Here is a 22,455-nt window from a genome sequence, read left to right as displayed (position 1 = left end):
TGATTGCGCTGGGATATAAAATAAAAGATAATAGCACAGAGGATGAGAATACCAGGTTTTTACATGTGGCATGCTACTGAGCTTCTGTGCAGGTTTGTGTGTATTTGAAGTTATTTTAAAAATAAATATCTCCTCTATTAGCTGTTGCACTTGTGCACTATGTAATTCACAGAACAGACTGTCAGCAGTTCTGCCACTGTTCTTAGACGTAACCACAGAAACACCAGTGTTGATCTTGAGGTTTCTGAATGTAAATTTTAAATGCTAAGCACCACACACATAACTGCATTCAACTCCATGTTATTGGGATGACAGAGAAGACATAAAATTAGCATTATTTGCATGAGGTGTTGCCACTAGGTGTAATTAAGACACTAGACAGGAGTTTTTTTTTTTTTTCAACATGTGACTATATAATGACATATTCCCCCGTCAGCCCTGTTTCTGTGGCTGCTGAATGCTTGGGATGTGCATACGGCTCTAATCTCATGTTTACGGCCGCACTGATCAGAGCAGTTGCATCGCTGATGTTTGCGTTGTAATGATGATTTTGAACAATGCCACCGCGCTGCCATTCTCATTTCACATAATTTATTGTGCTTATAGGCCAAGACGGGTGGAATGCTTTCAACTTTTATGATACAAAGTTGTGCCAAGAGCATTTTTCCCCGCTGTGTCTCTGAGGGGATTTCAAAGGGGGAAAGCAACACATGCTGTCATTCATGTCCTGCTGTTCAGATGGACCATTACGCTCATATCAGATCGGTTCTTTTGATGTGCCGAGTGACAGAGCAAAATAAATGGCCAGCGCAAGGCTGTGAAAGACTTGCAACGCAGTGCGTTAATTAACGAAGGTCTATACCAATTAGGCGTCCATGATTGGTGTGTGAATATCAGTGCAGTCACGCAGTTTGAGACTCTGCGCAAAGTAACACCACTGTTTACTGAACACAAAGACCATAAACAAGCACTGGCAACAAGTGCGCTGCCAAGTGTGACTAGCTGGGCATTTCAAAGAATTTATGGCTTTTCCAAAGACCTCAACGTCATCCCAGAAGGAAGACGAACATAGTTAACTTTATTGGCTTTTGGAGATATTTAGCTTTTAGGCAAATACGATTAAAAGGGTTTTTTTTTCTCAAAAAAAGGAATGGAAATTAGGATGTGCTGCATGTAAAACATGCCCACGTTAAAGGCAGGCTAATCTAATTCTCCTGCCCTGCAAGTATTAACTAGTTTCTTCAACGTTTGAAATCTGATTATAAAGTGGACATTTGTTTTTATATGATGGTATAATGATGAGCAGGAGAAAAGTGGCATTACTTTCAGATGAGTGGCAGAAAATGAAAAAGCAACTAAAGTATCTCTTAGTTTTTCTAACTTAGCATGATTTGATGTTTTTTTTTTCTTTGTTGTACATGACTGTAAACTGAAAATGTTGCTATTTTAAAGCATGTACTATACAACTTGTTGAACACATCAAGGCTTTGTTTTTCATTTCCTTACCCAGTAAGGTAATGGTTATCATGATGGTGGTTATCAGTGTTTTTATTAACCTGATTTTCTCCATCAGGCTCTGTATTCACTCCCATAAAAAGAGGTGTTTAAACAAATCATTAGACCCTTTTTCTGCACAAAGTGGAACAATAGTGTGTTTACTTCAGTCAAGAGGAAAGGCTGTTCTAATTAGGAGCTATGAGGAATATAAAAAAAACTACTAAGGCAAAAAGCACAATTATTGCAAATAAGGCAACAGGTAGAAAACTGTTTATCGCATAAGGTATTTATTTTACCTCTTGGTGCACTGTAAATGCAGCTTATTTTTTTCATTTCATTATTTTGAGGGCATTTTATGATAGTGACAGTCGAGGAGAGACAGGAAAAGGGAGACAGTGTGGACTTATAGAGCTCATCCAGGTGAGCTATTAAGGTGCCACTTAATTGTATCATGACAGGAGCTCTTAAAATTTAAACTTTATATTCTAAAAGTGCATTTTGGTCTGACACCGTCCCATAACGAAGGATACCTGAACCAAATACAAATAGACTTGATTTTCTTTTCATTTTTCTTCCAGCTGCACTGCATTACTAACACACAACTGAACAGGGTTACATATATAACACACTCCCTCAACTGAGAACCTTGTGCATAGCCAGGAAACAACTGGTGAAAAGGTGGTACTTCTTACAACTGATTTTAATTCCAAACTCTGAACAGAAGCGTTATTGCATCATTATTTATATATCAGTTACCATGGTGACGTAGGCAGGTTAAAAGAGAGCCACCTTTAGGCTCAGAATACCTCGCTGACACATTAATCTTGCGTAGCAGCACAGCCCTCTGGTCTGCTGGTCGTACAAAACAAACGATTTGAAGCTGTCCCATTGGGCTTTATGTAATTATGAAAGTATGCAATTGATGGCGCAGCTCCAGTTTTATGTGGATTATTGTTTCATTTTAAAACTTCCACTACTTCTATATAAAAAGCACCACAGAAACCTCTATTTTTTTGTTTTTCTACGGATATTTTTTAAAGGTTTGCAGTATCCCCTTTTGCTGCTGTAACAATACAGATTTCCCCACTGTGGCATCAATAAAGGCTTATCGTATCGTATCGTACAACGAGGTTATTGCTGCAGGTCTCACTAAAAGCATAGTGATGGTTAACACCTTCAGATGAAGCTCGTAAAAGCCATGGCAACCGCATGACTCAGATGTTAAGGAATAAATAAATCCTGTTCCAAGCTCCTATTTAAATTCCAGGTATGCAGCTCACCAAACGCTGAAACAATCTGGGAAACAGGATAAAAACAGTCACGCAGGAAAAATGTCGCCGGGTTTGACTCACAGATCTATTTATCCTTGTGTTTAAACAGGTTCTAATTGTAATAATATGTTCCCCTTTGTTTTGCTGTTGCTCGGCTAGACCCGGAGAAAAACACTTCATTAATCCGGCAGACTACATTAGGTAGTCAGTAATGAGGTGAATGTTTGAAGAATAAAAGCGATAATGACCCAAACGTTTGGTTTACACATATATATAATGATGCATTTATTGACAAGAGTGATACAGGTCTGTTCCGGGACAAGCGGAGGTCAAGCCGACCAACAGATGTGTCTCTTAGTTTACTTAGCAGACCTCCTGGTCCTCTTGTCCCAGGAGAAGTTTGCTCCGTAGGATTTCACTCGAGGCTTTGAGGTCCTCTTCTCTGTTATATCGTAGCTCCAACCTGGAAGGAAAACATCAGAGTAAGCGACGGGGGCGAGAGCGTCCACGTATGTTCACCTTGGATCAGTTCCAACCACAATGAGGTGTTTTGTAGACATCAACAGGCTGTGTGTAGTCAGAACCGCTCTAATCGCTTTCATGGTGCAATAAACAGAGTAAGGCAGTTTCCTTTGCTTAGTTTCAACAAACTTTCCCAGATGGTTCATTTCTCGGAGTTGAAGTGAACTCGACTGCTGCTAGACATAAAACCACATCATTTACGTTTACCTTTTGCTAAACCAGGCCTGCGTTCAACTGTCTAATGATCTTGTTAGCTCATCAGAAGTATTCTGTTAATGAAGCCTCCCTTTGTCAACAGGTGCTGACAGTCCTGGTTTGAAAAGGTACCAGAGGTGAGTTTATCTCCAACAAACTCATTATATACACTCCTAACTGCTGAACTGTTAAAATGATCATTTTGGTTTAAAAAAAAAAAAAAGCTTTCAGTTACCAATTAAGATGCTCAAGTGCTCCAGTGATACTTGTGTATGTAACTGACACTATTTTCGATTGGCTCAAAGTGCACATTGATCCAGATTAAATCTAGTTACTCTCTCATTCAGTCAGTGCAGCAAAACTGGCAACGACCTCAGTAGTTCTAAGAGTCACAGTCCTCCAGCTAGCAGCAGTGCCGAACATCACCTCTGCTGAAATTACTACTAACAGATTGATCAGACTGTTCATTTAACAGTTCATTCAGTTTATTCCACTCATTAAATATTGGTAAAAATCAGAGGCATGGTGAAAGATGTTACTGTTATGTCATTTAAAAAACTGAACTGATTGACTGTTGCATTCAGCATTACATTTTCTACTTGCTTTAATTGCATCTTAATAAACTGTTTACCATTTTTCTCGGCAAAAGCAATGGCATCTTCCTTGGAGGAGAATGTGAGCATCATGTTGGATAGAGGATCAGCCCTAAAACACAAGACAAGCACACAAAAATCACACAGAAAGAAATATCACAACATGGGATCAAAATACATCACAACGATACTTAGGGTCTGAGAAAAGAGCCTATCAGACAGGTTCTGAAACCCTGGTTGTCCTGACACCTACTAGGTAAATGATCTAACTGGAGTTTATGTGCTGTAGAAACTGTAGCGGTGTTACGTTCTTACGTTGAGGCCCAGCCCATCAGCGGGTTCTCCCAGCGCTCTCTAGTGTCAAAGTCCATCTTCCACTTTTTGGTGCTGTTGATTCCCGACTGCATGGCGGTTTTGGTCGGCACAAAGATGTGAACCTTACGAGTTTTGATGTGTTCTTCAGGAACCCCCGTCACAGGCGTGATGTCCTAGAGGGCAGGCAGAAGGGACACATGTTGTACACTGAATAGCGCATCGACTTCCAAAAGCATTTTTTAGTATATTTGTGGGAAGTCTCTTTACATTGTGACGCTAATATATAAATGTGGCATCTATGGCAGTGGCAGGCCTGCCCGAGCACTCGCACGTCAGCAGTGTTCCTCAAGGCCAGAGCTTGAGAACAGATAGCACAAGAATGGCGGCCACATTTCACACTTAAACCTACAACGGCTTGCATTGCTACACATGCCAGATCTTAACATCCATCTATTTGTGGTTTTTTCAGTGCTCTTTGTGGTCTCGAACCTCCTCCAGTTTCATTAGGGTATCTCAGGATATGCACTGTAGTGTGGTTTTGAGCAAGTGTTGCTTGATGTTAGTCTACATTCCTTGGACTTCTCTTTTGCTTCTTGAAGATGTTTCACCTCTCAATCCAGAGGCTTTTTCACTTCTCTTGCTAAGTCTCTGCAGCTACGGATTTGCAACCCTGCAGGTAGATATTGTAAAAACTAAGCAACACACGGGTTAAAACAGATCTTTAAACCTACAATAAATAACTATTCATTTGCAAATTGTAAATGATTTACAGCATTGTAAGCGACCAACCAAGAAAGAACTTAAAAGAGGGTTCAACTGAGCAGTCAAAGTTTTCCATCTGCGTTAAAATACAGATAGAAATAACAAATCAAGAGGTGTTTAGTAGCCAGCAGTCTTCTAGACACCATTCTGACTTTCATTTGACTTGAGGACTTAATTCTTTTTCTTTCCCCACAAAGAGTTCAGCCATGTGTTTTTTTTTAAAGTTAGCTTGCAGGTGTTCAAAAATACAACTTTCAGATCTGACATGTTCTTAATGTCAGAAAAATGGGGTTAGGAAAAGGTTTGGTGGCTACAAAAACTACTCAACTGCTTTATGTTTTATACTTTTGTGCTTCACATCAATCTGTGGAGATTTATTTTCACTTCTAACTACTGGGGTCAAAAAAAACTTCAAATACATCTTTAGTGTCAAAGAACAATAAAACATGAAATATCCAAAAAGTGAACTATTTTCACAGGCGAAAACACAAACTAAATATTTGGATTGTATTTTTTATTATTCTTGTGATTTGCTGTCATTTATGTCTCTGCCAGCACAACTGTGAACAACTATCTGTAAATGTTTCATGAGCTTAAACCCGCCAGAATTTTGCTATAATTTTAGATTTTTTGATGTGTTGCTTGCAAACTGAATAGTAGCATATTATAAAAACAAATGAGACAAAGAAATGTATCAAAGAAAAATTAGAGTGTTAGCCAGACATTTTTGAGCTTAAGTCAGACTGTCGTTATCACAAAGCTGATACAGATCGCCACGGTAACCTGCTTCAGAGAAGAGTTTGAGATCAAAACCTGCCAGAAGCGCAACCAGGGAACTTTCAAATAACTGGAAATAAGTTGTCAATCCTACAGATCCCTCTTTGGGCCACAAGAGTTGACAAAAAGTGGAATTACAAAAAGCAGTTGGTGTTTTTATCGGTCAACCTAATTACTTTCTTAGAATGTAGTAACACATGAAAAACCTGAAACAGCAAAACTTTTATTATCGCACTAAATAACTACTTTACGGTGCTAATAGCTGCATTTTAACACTTAAAAGGTTATTTTATTCCTAATAATGTTGATGCTGATAGGCTCTTATTTCATAATCGCAGCTTGGAATAACGTAACATGACTGTGTGATGATAAAGAAATAAACCGTATCCTCTGTGGCCTTTCTTAAAATAATATATGTGTGTGTTCATGCGCATGACATATTCAGGTTGTTTATCATTTGTACACCCCCCCCCCCCCCCCCCAAAAAAAAAACCTCTATTTAAAAACATACCATATATAGCAAGTTCCATCCTTATTCATATTTAGTATTTAGGGATTTTTTCCAGACTAATTTTGTATTTTATTCTACTTATGCGATTATATTGCCTATTCTCCACCTTCTCACTATATCATTATTAACCTGGAGGTATTCTTGTTCTCATCTCATTTTAAATTAAGGATGAATGCTCCACAAAAACATATTACATTGTAATTATTTTGACAGATATTTCTATTGCAGTGAGTTGTGATTTTAGTGGGAGTATTTGGGGTTTTTTGAAAGTTTTTTTAAATGATGTAATTTTTTCAGAAATGTGTACGAAATGAGCATGTTTGCTCATGTCTGGAGAATAATTTGTAGGCCCTAGCATCTCTGTAGCATCACAATTTTTAATTCATAATGGTAATTTGTGACACATTTTACATTTATCAAAAAAATTGCAGCTCCTGTCTATGTGGCGATTTCGATACAAATGCAGTTATCGTTTGAATGCAGTGCTGGACAGGTAAACACAGAGTTACCTGAGTTAGTTGGTAACTAGCTTGATGATACTTTTTATCCAGGTTGAGGCTCAGTGAAGGTGGAGAAATACAACGGAGGTCAATGCTGCAGTCAAGTAACGGAAAAAGACAAGAAAAACCTAACAGCCATCTTAATGCGTAATACTTTAGACGATTTATTCCAGACCATCAGAAAGTAGGCCAGCGAGACAATTGGAGGAGGAGTGGCCTGTGGGCATACTAAATGCATATTCCTGAGCAACTGGAGCCCCTTCAAGCTCCTATCGAGGATCTGGTCCAATTCTTAAGGGAATTAGCAAACAAGCAATGGGAAGTCGGCGACAAAACACAGACAAACCTCCCAGCATGCAGGCAGCAGCCACCCAAGAGTGAGGGCTTTCCAGAGCGGCTCTCCTTTCAATACAAGAATTTTACACATTTCAATGGCCATTACAACTTCAAAGATTCAAATTTTCATCATTGTCTGTCATCTGCCAGTTGATTTGTAGAAAGGGGGTCATTTTGCATGAACTCCACACAAAAGCCCGCCTTTCCTTTGGCAAAAGGAGCTTCCAATGGTATTTAAGCCTAGTAAATTACAGGTCCAACTGCTAAACTGCTGCTTGTTTCAGCGAAACTTCTTTTGCCAGGCTAAGAGGCAAGACCAGACTGAATTTAATCATAAACGAGATCTGCACATTGAAAAGATTGTTAAAATGAAAGGGAAAAGACGAACAAAAGGGGGAAAGAAAAACTTCACAAGTGCTTGGTAATTATTTCCGGCTGCCCTATCTACTTAACCTTAACAATTCCTTCTTGTCACAAAGAGGAGGAAAACATGTTCTCTTCACCCAGAGGGGGTAATGGTTCATGACACAATAACACACAAGACAGTGTTAAACAGCAACAAAATGAGATGCCAGGCATTTCTTTTTCCATCTCAGAGCCCATGGAAAGTAATCAAAATGTTTTAAATGTTGTGTTCTGCAAGACATAAATTTTTATTTTGAGTGGACGATGTTCAAAAGATCTGTAGAGAGGTAAGACGAACTTCCTGGGAGTTTTGGCGGAAAGACAAGCATCATTAAAATACTTTGTGCATATGGACTGTAAGAAGTTTGGATTGAGAGAAGAAAAAAATCTCAAAAAGTACCTTTGAGTTGAGGTAAATCAAATTTGCAGTCAGAAGCGTTTAGCATTCTGTGGTCTGCTCTGTACTGGGGGACAGACGCATGAAAATCCCTCTCTGAGACGCATTAGAAATTACACCCTTGGGATTAGCAGGCCAGACTATGGTTATGCGTATGTACGTTACATAAACCAAAACTGACACATGAGGCCCACGTATGGTACATTAGTGCGATAATTTGTCCAGATGTAGCAGACCTTAAATCACATCTTAGGCGTGGATGAGCACAAAAGGTTCGTCATGAATGAGGGAGGATGTGTCAAAACAAAGGCTCTGCCAAATCACTGAAAACACTCTGCTCATTATTTGGCATTGTTTGCAAAAAATACGAGTCTAGACTTCTATGATACTCGCATGCATTACACTGAAAGCTAGGAGGGTTATCGGCATAACAGGCTCACCCACAATCCCCAGATTCACAAAGGGAATGATTGTGGCTGGAATGTGGTGTGTTCCCAGGAAGACTAGAGAGGGCCATCACAAAAGGAAAACCCACACGGTGGGCACTTTTTCTTCTGCCATGTACAGGAAGCGAAATGAGAACTATCAAGTTTGACACTATTCACAGGGCCTTCACGGGGCCCTACAATACCTGGCTGGGCAGACAGAATGCCGGGCTTAAGAAAAGGGGGAAAACGGCTGGCAAAGTCTCCGTCACGTGAAAGCGTGTCGATATTTCTGACACCTCCAGGCTACGAGCCAAATAAAGAGCATAGGGGCTTGTCGCTGTGGGGCCGCTGGGCCCACCAGAATGCTGAAAGCTGGTACCCCTAATGCTCCAGCAGAGACCTGGGATGGAAGATTTCCGTGTAAACAAGAAAGAAATCTCACTGCGCTTAAGTTTGGAAAAACTGCAGGAAATAACGAGCAATCAGAATAGAAAGAAATGCAAGAATCTAGTTTCGTTGGGAGGGAATTGAGGCGTAAAATATCTACGAATCGAATATTCTAATTAACTGTATTCAGATTAATGTGAAATTTTTCCATCTTCGTAATAATTTTTGCATTTCTAAAAGTGGCTTTCCTATGTTAACCAGTGAAAATTTATTTGACAAGCTGTTATTTCTAGCCTCCTCCACTATCTAGAGTGCACTTAAAGTGTGTGAGAAACAAGAGAAAGCTGGTCTGATTTCCATTTCATCTTTAGTCTAGTATTAGTTTAAGATAGTGGCCCCAGAGACAACATTGGTAGAGGAGTGTTGCTTCAGCTACCAGAACAAAATACTGTCCTGGAAGTCCAGTTTGAGTAACTGATCCATGAGCCGGAACGTTTATCTGATGCCAACAAGCTGCACAGCAGAGTATAATACTGAGAGACAGGACTTTACACCTCTGGAAAAAACTGCACGGCTCACAGGGTAAACAGCAGAAGGAAGCTATTCAGGTTACAAGGTAATACACCAGGAATGTGTGTTTGTACGCATTCAAATAAATGAGGTTACATTTTTCATGTGGCGCCGCTCTCTGCGTTTCCTCTTCGGGATGGCGTTTCACTTTGTTTGACCAGTAAGCAGCAGCTGACATGTTTGTCCGATTAGAGGAACTGAAGAGCTTTTATTTATCTAATTCTACTTACAACAATGACTTATGCTTTCTCTGTTTCCCACAAAATAATGTGGCCAATTTTCTCTGGCTCCGACGGTGGCATCCCTCTTCTTAATCCCATCTACAAAGCTCCGATTGGCTCGGTTGTTTTTCTAGCCACGAACACAACATGCACCCTATTTGAAGGGATGGAGATGTGGGCAGTACTTAGTGGGGTGTCTGGTTCAGTAAGTGTTCTTCCAGCCACTGCTGCTCCCATATCGTTTAGCACATCTTGTCAGTTTCAGATGATTTGCAGGTGAATGTCCACGTTTCCTGCAGTTCATTTCCCACAGTTTATACAAAGGAATATTAAATCCAGTTTTGTCTGCTCGGTGATATAAACTATGGTCTCCATATTATTACTGATATCATTTGCAGATCTGGACAAAATGAAAGAGAAGTTTTGGGGTTTTTTTGTGGTATAATGTTTTCCAAGAGAACAAATGTAATTTAGCCTAAAAGTGGTTTGCCAATAACATCTCTTTCAAAATGAAGATCAGACTTTTGTATGTTTGTTTGGGTAAAGTACAAGTAAAGTAATAAAAATCTAATAAATATTTTCAAAGCAACCAATTTAATATTGTTGAAATTAACAACAGCATGAGGGAAATTTGAATAGTGCTTCATTCTGGTGAGCGTCCTGGGATTTGCCAAACATGGACAAGCACTTGAAAACAGGCATGTATGAGGACCTCGACTTCCGAACACACTACTGTTCATTCACTTAGTGAACTGAATAGCCCTGTCTTTTTCACTCAATCATCGGATACTCCCTTTGTGCACATTTAGAAAAAGACTATTATTTTAAACATAAAGTAAACCATGAAACGGAAATTCACATCTGTTCTTACAATGATCCGGGACGACTCAATTACTAATACTATGAGAATGATCTGCTCTCCAGTAAAGCAGAGTGGAGGGACTATGTGGGACGTACAAAACATAAAGTTACAATGCTGACAGTAGGATCAACATGTTTTTCTACACTTTATTTATTTCAAGAAACGGTTTTAATCATAACAGATTATTACCACTTAAGCTGAAATAATTGGTCAATTAACAAACTGGTGACCAAGAAAAATCGGTTCAAATAACTTAATAAGTAACTTGTTCATTGTGAGTATTTGCTTGATTTCTTTGGTCGGGCAGAAGAAGACATTTAAATTACCATAGGCTATGTTCTGAAACATTACAGACAAATCAAGTAATCAATTAATGGAAAATAATAATAGCATTGAACCAATACTGAAAATAAGCAGACATGTGTGCCGTCTTATCCAAAAAACTAGCCCAGGTACAGGGTCACATTTTCTAAACACATTGTTACTGGTGTCCTACTTTTAAGGCTTGTTAGGGTTTACAAATCTAAACTGAGGTACACAGTGTATTTTCCTGTTAGTGCAGTAACCAAACACACGAGCAAACAAACAAATAAAGGATGTCTGTGCTTGACCGGTTCAGACAAAACATTTCTAGCATCACTACCACATTTTTAAGGACACCGTGACAGCCATGACACAAGTCAGGTCCAGCCCATCGTAGCTCGGACACCTGTACGCTAAAACTGCAGCTCGGCAGCCACGGGGGTCACAAGGTCGACCGAGTTGAATCATGTTGAGTCAGTGTGCGCTGAAAGCCCAAACATATCACCCTTAACCCCCCACTGTCCGGCCCACACCCAGACAGAGAGGCTCACTCATCAGCCTCCGCCGGCTCCCACCTTCAGACGTCTTTGAAGTGAGAAAAGCGTGCCAATTACTGATTGGACATAGGGGGTGTCTCTAATAGAAACAAATATTATGTTGCTTGCTCATGTGTGGGAGTGGTTCAGCACCGGAGAACAAGAAGCAGCTGGCATGAGGGTCATCACAAATCTCGCGTTACACATACCGATGAGGATCGGAAGGAGAGGACAGACGAGGGCTCATTTATGAATATGTTGGATTGCAGACAAGCTTGTTTGTTTGTGTGTGCATCTCAAATGTCTTCTTTTAAGTTAAAGAACTATAAATAACCCCAAGTTATGATCATTTATCAAGCAAAAGTGTACTGCTGCTGTTCTAGAAATGTCGACTGAATATCTTTGGTTCTGGACCGTTTAGTTGGACCAAACTTGCAGATTAGAATCTAATTGATGAATCAGAAATGACATAGATTGATTTGTAAGGAAAACGATCATGACTGGCTGTATCTATTATGTCTGGTTATTCACTGATCTACCAATTATATTCTCAATTGTTTCCACTCTAGCACACATATTGTGAAATTTAAATTGTGGCAGAAACTACATTAGGATTTACTATGTTAACTTTTTGTTGCGAGGACAAGAAAATGGGCTAAAAGAGAAAAGAAACTTGTGATAGTTGTAAAATTAGAAAAAGAGCTGTTCGCCCACAATCAGTGAATAAGGGGAAGTGTAGGCAAACAGGAGTAGGAAGCCTTTTCTATCCAATCTGCAAACACAACACTTAGCAGCTAGACAATTCCTAAAACTACCCAGCGCTGACAGGGCTGAGGAGTCCTCTTAAGAGGCTTAGTCTCTATGGAAGTGAGTGTTAATGAATGAAATACTATTTAGTGGATGATACATAATAAAGCCTCTTGTCTGGAACTCTTCAAAGACCAACATCCTCTGACCCACTACTCCAAACTTGAGCTGAGAGATTTTTTGCATTAAGCGCGCCTATGAGAGGGCAACCAGACAAAACAGACACTTAAGTTGTCTATGTGCAAAGGAGGGAGGAAGGGTGGGAGAGGAGGATGAGAGGGAGAGAAAAGGGGAGTGGGGCGGTGAATGTGGTCTGTTCCACTGTAGGCCACTGAGTGTCTGAGGCTAGCCAGGCTTAGAGAACATTCACCCGTGTACCGCAGACTTTAACTGCTGGTGCTAAATATATCCTCATAGCCGGGACGGATGGATTTTTATTGTGATTTAGCGTCTTTGTCGTCCTACGTGCAGATTATCTCCCAATGTCCAAATGTGAAAGAAAAGGCCTGTTTGAAGGCTGCTTTCACACTCTCAAACACTTGGAATCACTCTGCATCAGGGAGTCCGTCATTCCAGATTTATCTTGACTAATAGACGAAGGATCTTTCAATCTGATTTCAATTTAGGTCTTTAAAAACAACAGGCCTTTAGCTCAACCACTTCACCACAATCAAACCCCCACATCTTTTGTGCAGATGTGACGTCACTTGCCGAACAAGTGCTGTGCTTTAAATTCGCAAGAAGCCAAAGAGTTCAGATTAGTAAACTCAACATGCCAATCATCAAATGGGCTTACCAATTTAATAGCCTCTTCCTCTCCCCGTCTTCCTCCCTCCTTTTCCCTCAGTTCCCCGCAGTCTAATAACTGTCCTCCTCTGTCTCGTAAAACCCTAGTGCCTTTAGAGAACTCTATAACAAGGCTTCACAAGCGCTTTAAGATTATGGTGTTGTCTTTATGTGGAGAGAGGGAGCGCACTTGGCTGAAGCAGGAGGAGACGTTCAGACACTCGGGCGTAAGTGGGAGATATTGTGTTGCATATTGAAGCAGCTGTTATGGTTATAACCGCAGTTGTTTCTGCAAAGGGCCAGAGAGTAAAGCAAAAAGGCCTGACTCTAATTGACTGAGGTCACAGACATTCCGTGTAAAGCTGTGTATCAGTGGCCAGCCAGTCGGACCCTGGGAGCTGCCCAGCATGCTTAATCAAACAGTAATTATAAACAAAAGCAGGTCGGCATGGGCACTCCAGGGAACAGCTTTGGGCACTGGAGCTCCATCACGCAGGTCTTTTTATCTGGCATTACTTCTGAAATTCACACAATGGCCTCGAAGTTTTGTTCGGAAAAAAGGCAAACTTCAGATTTTAAATATTGAAACAGTCACGCCTGCAACTAATACATTTTTGAATGATTTCATCTTTATATTCTCAAGCATAATCTTTGTCAATTATTCCTTTTGCTGTTAAAAAAAAATAAATTATAACAGTTCAAAACCCAGAGACACTTGATTTATTATCATACGAGACAAACAAAAGCAGCAAAATTTTAGAAGGAATTGGGTAATATGAGGCATTTTTGCTTGAAAAATGACTTTAAACCTGAAATATACATCCTTCTAGCTGCTGGACATGTAGTATTCTGTGGGAAACTCTCCCTGCCAGTGACACATTTTACAAAGTCATTTCATCTGCTGTTTTTACAAAAACACTTATTACATCTGCTTTACTGACTAATCATTTATCAAGACTTTTGCCCATTATGTTTTTGTCTGCAGCCTGCAGAAAAATTGCTTAAAAAATGCCATTAAATATCCTTTTCACACAAGAAGTTCAGATGTGTGACCTGCAGGAGTTTCTCGTCCTTCATAGCCTAAATTTGTCTGTAATGGAGATGACCAAACAAACTGTAGAGACGCAAGTTCCTGTAAGGTTTGCATTTTTTGGACAGACGAGAACGAAGGACAAGAAAATGAGTGTCGCACAAACATTCAGACAGAGTTTTTGGAGTGAATTCAAAATATCATTTGCCCTGGCCAAAATGCAACCTCATCTAAATGAGGTTATTCAGAAATGTTCACTACAAAACGGGCAGCGCACCACTTTCTCCTCGGCCGGTCAAGAGAGGCAGTGTGCAAACCCGGCATAACCCCTCGGTGGATCGAGATCTTTGTTTGATTGGTCTAACCAGAAAGCAATTCACACTTATTGACAGCCTGATGAATGACTATCGTGCTGACATACGCTGAATGCCCAAAAGGGAGAGTGCTCTCATTGCCCTCTTCCATGTGAGACGGAGACCACTGTACTGTAAACAGCTGAGGGCCCCTCTTTTTGGCCTGTCTGGGTGAGCATTAGAGTACTTCCCGCCGTCGCCAGCAACAGCATGCCACAAAGGAACCTCTGTGGCCGACAACACTGAAGTGGCCACTGTCTTTTTCGTGAGTCTCAGGGTGTCTCACAAACTTTTTTCCATGCAAGCTTCTTTTCTTTCACCCCCCTCCCCATTTTTTAGAGGCCCTTTTTTCCTCTCCTCTGCTGTTCCTCTCAGTGGCCCCTACTGAGAGGACAGAGACAGACACTCCGCCCAGCCAAAGGTTTGTCTGCCAGTATGGCCAGCTTTGGTCTGGGACAAAAGCACACTGACGCTGCCCACACTGCTCCCCCCAAAAACAAGTCCACAACAGACTCCCACATTCTCCCCAAACTCCGTCTTTCTCTGTTATCTTCCATCTCCTTCGTCTTTTAATGACAAAGCATTAACTTCAAAGATCAGTCTTTGTTTTGGACAGTTGGTAACCTTGGCCACTTCAAATGCATGCTTATCATTGTTTAGGCTGTGCTGCAGCACTTAATGAAAAGAGGCTCCAAAGACCTTGTCTGGTGCAAAGTTGTAAGCTATAAACCCAACTACAGCCATACCATATCATTTATAGAAAAACTAATTCTGTGCACTGACTGTGTACTTACTTGTTGTCCTTTTTAAGTTAAAAGTACTTTTGGAGCCAAATCAGTTGGCAAACTTATCATAAGCTAATAAAGTGGCTGCTCACAAAAAGGCTTAGATGTTAGGTAAATAGAGAAAACACAGTGTAGACTTCATAGAGATTTGATCATGCAGTACATTTACATGCACTTAAATAATTAGTTTTTCGCTCATAAACGTCATGTGTACTAGAAACTAAGCCTGTAAATTATAAACCCTGTAGGAGATGAGAAAAAAAACTAGATTTTTCAGCGAAAATTTATAAGACAATTTCTTGGCCGTGTATACATGTATTCAGCAAGTTTAGTTTACAAAAATGTAACAGAGAAAAGCAAATTATTGAAACAGAAAAGTGGGAATTGCTGAATGTTTGGCTTATTTTTTTTTACTTAAAATATAACTTAAACAGTGATCTGACTATCAAAAGAGAGGGTGATCAATTTTCCATCAACTAACTTAATTAATCAACTGGTCAGTTAAGCTCTAGTAATCACATATCTCATCTTTTTACATGCATGCATCAGGAGTTCAGACAGAGGACGTGTTGTGGCAGCAGAGAGGCAGGATCAATGTAGTAAAAAAAATGTCTCTTGAAATAGCCTGTACTACATAGCTGCAGGTAACATGTATGTAAACACATTATAATGATTCTGTGTGTGCCCTGGTTTCCTGTGCATATGTGCACTAACTGATTCAAACTCAATCACAGTGAGTCAAAGTCAAAGCAACAGATCCATATTGTCCCAACACTTAACTTAGGGGCTATAACCAATACATTTTCTCTCAAGCACAGTAATTCTCAATAGTGGTGCCACCACCCCACCAATTTTAAATTTTTTACAGCTTTATAAAGGTCTGTTTTCAGGTTTTGGATAGTGCTACTGTATAAAACCTACTGAGGCAGCAGAGTGATCTGTAAGAAGTCAGATAAACTGTTTCAAATGACACTGAGCACTACAAGTTTGAATATAAAAATACTTTTCAGAAAGTGAGGTTCTCTCCTTTGTTTGAGGTTAACAGCTCAAGGCTACTTCACCCACTAATAGTATAACACACCAAAATCTCCAGCTGAATTGTACCAGGCACCAGGTTCTAACACAAGAAAAATTAACTGAGCAAAAATGCTGACATTCCTGGTTCTGCTGCATCAAACTTGACACTTAAAAAAAATAAAAACAATCCAAGAGTGCTACAGAAGAGCAATATCAATAAGGCAGTATACACTTTTAAATATATTTTGGGTGTAGTGCAAAAGAACAGCTAAAATGCTATAGATGAAGAGAAAAAAATTAATCTAGACAAAGTCATTCTTTTGGCCACAAGTTACCGACGAGTCAAATACCTCAAATCAATCTGCTGTAATTTTACAATGACAGAGTCGACTTATTGCACATGTTGTGACACAGCTCTCCACTGCCAATGGGGACATTGCAACTAACATGCAAATCAACAAGCAACTGTTGATGCTAAACGAATGCGCCTCAAGCAGGTGCCATTCTTCAGTTCTTTGGAAAAACCTAAATAATTCATTAGTGTTGCCGTACTCTGATCACAGCCAGTATTCAGTCACTAATAACCGGGTTCGAGCTCAGTGGTATGCACAGTGGAGCCAAGACACAACACATACATGTTATGACAATCCTTCACTACAATGCTGCCACTCTTTCCACTTCATTAATGGATGTCAAAAAGGAGTCCATTGTTTTGTGGATTGAAATTCATGGCTTTATATATATATATATATATATATATATATATATATATATATATATATATATATATATATATATATATATATATATATATATATATATATATATATGTATGTATATTAAAAATAAAAGTCACTATAAAAGCTGTACATTGTAATCTGACAGGTGGCAAGTCAAGACAGCACAATAAAATGTACAATATGTATTAACTAATGAGCACTAAACTTTTAGGTTGTTCCACAACCCATAACTCTGCCATGATGTCATATTAAACCTAAACTCTGTTTAGTCAAATATTCAGTAGTTGCAGTAACTTCTTTAATAACATATGATCAGAAGCTGTGTAAATGTGAGCTGTGAAGCTTCACAGAATGACCACTGACATTTTCCAAGACCATTATATTGTTACAGAAGCCCACTGTCTAGTACAACCTCATTTTGGCAGCACATTAGGAGTGCTTTTTAACAGTTCTTCCAGAAAAGTAATTGGACGACAGCAGATCAGACAAACACCAATCCATGTGTCACGTTGTCCAGGGAGGGATTCTTACCAATTTCTCATTAACTGTAATAAGCTGCGTGTCTTGTCCTGGTTTCTCTGCCAGCCTCGATGTTGATGTGCTTGTAGACCTGAAAACCATTAGATAGACATTACACGCAAAGCACAAACCACCAGAGGCACACAAGTGACACAGAAGTAAATGACACACATAAGTTACGCTCGGCCACCACTGACTATCTTGGAGGAAGCGGTGGGGTGAGGATACAGTGAAAAGGAAGGGACAAGGAGGGATTCCACCCCGCCACCTATTAGTTCTGTCTGGTGAATCTCTGGCAGACTCTCGCTCTCGTCCTAATGACAGGACGTGCTTCATGCTGGCTGTGGTCAACTGTCAGGCGAGGACTGTGTAGCTCTTTGTGAAAGTGCACTTGTGTCCTGTCACAAAACCGCAATGTGCCATCACGGCTGAGTCAGGGACGCGCACATTCCAGATCATGTCGAGATAATCACGATATTATATTGATTCAAAACGCATGACAAACTGCCAAAGCAGTCTCATATTTCATTAAAAACATAGAGAAAACAAAATCAAACCCACTGTGACCAACACAACTATGGTTTCTAGTTTAGAATTCTACTTAGGTGTACTTATTTTGAAAAGCTTCTGCTACTTTGCTGGAATGAAGCCCTGTAAAATGCACTTACTTACTGAGACATGTATAAGAGATTCAGCTGTATTTGATGAAAGTTAGATGACCAAAATGGGCAATTAATTTCTGTGTTGAAACAACTGGTTTAACATTTGTTCCATCGATTTAACATATTAATGAATGGATTCAAAATGAAAACAATCTAATTGTGATTATTCATTTTGTGATTTATCATGCACAAAAGGCAAATATTTGATAAGATGACAGTGCCATCTTTTCCATTTCATCGTGTCATAAATTAAAGGATTGCAGCTTTTGCCTCCTGAAGTACATCAATTATGTTTTACGACTGATAATGAAAACAGTATTTGGTGTGGGTGTAATTCTATTTATTAGTGTTGAGATGTGAAACACTATTTGTTCAAGTATTGATCTGCCTCTTCTCTTACTTTGCGAAATAAATTATTTGCCAACAAACTCTATAAGTAAATGAAGCTACTGATTTATCATAATTTTGTCTTTGTCAACTCACATTTAGGCTACAAAATTAATTTACAGTCTGACAATTTAATTTGTATTTGGACAGCACTATGTATAGTTTGGTTGCGCAATGCTATCAAACCTGTCATCCAATAATAACCTCATCTAATTGATGATGAGGCCAGTGTATAATTATAACTGCAAAATAGTCATCAATTTTATTGTGCAAAGAGAATAGATCACATTGTTTGGTTCTGTAAGGGAGAACAAAAGCCAAAAGCTGAATTTTAGGATAAGCCTTTCTGCAACATGCACTGGTTAACACTGGTTAAAAAAATGCTCTTCTTAATGCTTACTCTGCACAAACTCTATTCCTGACAAAGAACTAGTTGCACAAAATCTTTTTTTAATAGCAATAAAAGGACAATTCAACAGGCACAGAGTTGCAGGCAGGCATGGTTGGCAGAAAATTACTATTAAAGAGCAGCACGTGCATAGACTTATGCATAAATTCATGATTATAACCAGTGAAAGTGAAATAGGTCAGCTGACACCAATTCATGCTGAATTCAAGTTGAGAGATGCTTCCAAAACAAAATGTATTACTTTTGATCTGTACATCAATACAGTATGGCGATTATGTGGTGAGTGTTTTGGCTGTTTATGGCATTTTCCCATATTTATCTAGATAATGAGGACTGTAAATACAAATCTGTCAATATGATAACAAAGCAAGAAGGCAATCACTGATCATCTCATTCATCTTGTCAAAAGAGATTGGAAACCTATCATTTAACTGCCTTAAGTGTCAGAAAAACATGACTTTTCTGAATTTATTTCCCAAAAGGCCAGATGGTATGTACTGATTTAACACTGTAGCATATGTAACTCAGCTGTATCCAAAACGTCAGATAATGCATTATCATATTCTGTTTGAAATCCAAAATATATCCTGTCACAAAAATATTTACAATAATTGATTGTAGACTGTGGTGCATTTGTCTGCTTTCAATGTCTGTTGAATTCCAGAAGACTACATAAAACTTCAGAGATCATTTTGGAACATCACAGGGGATAAAAGAGGATGGCATGGAATAACACTGTACCTTCAAGAAACTGACTATTATAAGAAATGTTATATTAATCATTGTATTATTAGGGTTTGGTGACTAGGAAATCTACCACGAAGTGCATCCTGTGTGGAGATAACAAGAGGAAACGTTTTACCAAAAACTATCTTTAACCCTTGTGATGTCCTGCAGGTCAAAATTGACCTGTTTAAAAGTTTGAAAAAATTAACCAAAATCCAGTGAATTTTGCTGGATTTTGGTTGATTTTTCTTTGTGAATATTCTTGAAGAAAATATTAAAAGTTTCACTGATATGTACATAATCACTTTAGATATTTTTAGGATTTTTTGGGGAAGATTTTTTGTCATTTTTGGAAATATTTACAAGAATATTTTGCCAAATTTGGGGGATTTTTTTAAAAAATAAAACTTTTAAGGAATTATTGGAGTTTTCTTACTGAAGGTTTTGCAAATTTTGAGAAATTTGTAGATTTTTTTTGGCTGAATTTTGGGATTTTTTCAGACAAGGAAACAATATTTTTTGGTGTCCGTAAATGAGGACAACAGGAGGGTTAGGCACTGATGCAAAGACGTCTAAACATAAAGTGAGGACCGTGCTGTTATTTTGATGCTCGTGGTTAGCTTCCTTGCAGCCACCAGTACCTGTTGACTGTAAGGTTAACTGTAGACAGTCAGTCTTCAAAATTCGCCTTTCCAATTAGTTGATTTTATTAAATAAAGTTCCCCGTCTCGCAGATTATTACTGATGGTATGCAGCACGTGTTGTGTGCAGCAGTGAGCGATGTTTAATTGTGTTAGTTCTTAAACTGATTTCTAGCTCGACCTAGATGTAGCTAATCAGCTAGCTAACCAAGTGCAGTAAGGACATTACCATTTGCCAATAGCATAGTTAATTTAGAGCCTAAATGCACAAGCAAAGACGTGGGTAAACGTGTAAAGTCACATTTAATGCCCGGCAAAATCTGAAATCTTTTAGCATGCCTTATTAAAGTGTTATACCGCTGGTTAGCTGACAATCACTTTAGCCTGTAGCATGACAGACACACGGCCTCCTCGTTTAATCGACTTTTCTGCCGAAAAATGGAACTGCAAACTCAGCTCACAGCAATACGCAAGAGCATTTACTTGATAAACAGCTGATATGAAATTACCTGATAGGGATCAGGAACATTTTAGAAGCTACATTGACCGCAGATAAACGTCCCGAGCCGAGAAGTGACATTGAAGCCGCCATGATTGTTGTCAACAATGACGTACGGCGGCCGCGAAGGAACAAACCAAGCGAGCGGCTGAGAGAGAGACAGCTGGCAGATGGAGGACTGGTGCCAGCGACTAAAATTACTTTACAAGGAAACAACGAGACTTGTCCAGACATATCAAGCATCCATTTACTGCGCTGATGGGTGTTTCGTATCACAAAAACGATGCTGATAGTGTAAGGTGAAAAAAAAACAGCACTATGTAAAGATTTAGTAACTGCTTCATAATTATGGAAATTATAATTTCTCCAGTATTTCCTACCAATTATTTTTGTGTCTGCTTGGTAATATGATCAATACGCTGTACTTTGTTATAATTTATATTACTGTGTGGCTAATCCAGGGGTGTCAAACTCATCTTAGTTCAGGTTCCACATACAGCCCAATTTGATCTCAAGTGGGCCAGACCAGTAAAATCACAGCATAATAACCTATAAATAACGACAACTCCAAATATTTCCCTTCGTTTTAGTGCAACAAAAAGTCCATTCTGAAAATGTTCACATTTACCGAAACCACTTCTATTATGAACATAAAATTTCTTAAGAAAAATAAGAGCAATTTTAACAATATTGTGCCTCAGTTTATCATTTACACATTACAACTTACAGATCACAGTGTATCTACAAAGGTACAAAACATTCAGTCACAGGTATCTGAATCTGAACAATACTGTATTTTACTTTATGATCAAAACAAGTTGTCAAGATCTAGAAATTCTTTAAAATCTACATCGATTTTCACCTCCGTGTGGTAATCATGACCACCTGAACTGACAGACCACACAAACTAAATGGGAACTATTAAGGAAGAAGTTGTCCCCTGCCTTGTAAATATTCTAAATGTATATATAAAAACACATAAAAGTTATGGCAGGGCATGAATAATAGGGTTCCACCAAACTTAACTCTTTCGTATTGCAGCTGCTGACTGACATTATATTGCACAATGTTTGATGCCTTTAACTATTTTTATTGTAAGGATTCATTTTGCAAAATGGGCCAGATTGGACCCTCTGGCAGGCCGGTTTTGTCCCGCAGGCTGTATGTTTCACATCTCTGGGCTAATCTGTGGCTTCAGTATGACCAAAAGTTTTAATACACGTTGTAGATTTTTATTATTGTTTTTTTTAGAGTACTTCCCGCTGTTGCCAGCAACAGCATGCCACAAAGGAACCTCTGTGGCCAACAGCACTAAAGTGGCCACTGTCTTTTTCATGAGTCTCAGGGTGTCTCACAAACTGTTTCCTTGCAAGCTTCTTTTCTTTTTCTTTTTTCAAGGCATAATGGTTTCTACATCATGCCTTGGTTTAAACAAAAGGGACTTCAATCTAATCTTGCAATATACATATTTAATGCATGCTCATGGTTTGTGATTCTAAAGCACAATTATTTATCCTACTCAACATTCTGCATGATAACATATATAGTTATTTGTATATGTGTATCTGTTCAGTAGGAAATACAGATTAAATCTTCATCTGAGAATATGTAATTTTCTGTAGCAAGATTGACACATATGATATAGAAAAGTTTCTTACAAATGAGTTCAGAGACTGTTTGTAGCTTTAAAACAAAGAGTAATGCTT

The 22,455-nt window shown here is 38.9% G+C and overlaps 1 protein-coding gene across 1 annotated transcript; it reads right to left on the bottom strand.

Annotated features, from left to right (window-relative positions):
* Positions 1–3,023: 3,023 nt before the first annotated feature.
* ndufs4 (NADH:ubiquinone oxidoreductase subunit S4) lies at positions 3,024–20,916 on the bottom strand. The gene is made up of 5 exons (XM_023269170.3): positions 20,760–20,916; positions 17,438–17,516; positions 4,394–4,566; positions 4,117–4,190; positions 3,024–3,231 (listed from the first exon to the last, which is right to left on the bottom strand). Exons 1-5 carry the CDS (start codon positions 20,840–20,842, stop codon positions 3,128–3,130), a joined length of 513 nt encoding a protein of 170 aa, XP_023124938.1. The 5' UTR covers positions 20,843–20,916; the 3' UTR covers positions 3,024–3,127.
* Positions 20,917–22,455: the final 1,539 nt, after the last annotated feature.

Source organism: Amphiprion ocellaris, chromosome 6 (genome assembly GCF_022539595.1).
Source record: "Amphiprion ocellaris isolate individual 3 ecotype Okinawa chromosome 6, ASM2253959v1, whole genome shotgun sequence".
Lineage (NCBI taxonomy): Eukaryota > Metazoa > Chordata > Actinopteri > Pomacentridae > Amphiprion > Amphiprion ocellaris.
This window is presented reverse-complemented; position numbering and strand designations above follow the sequence as displayed.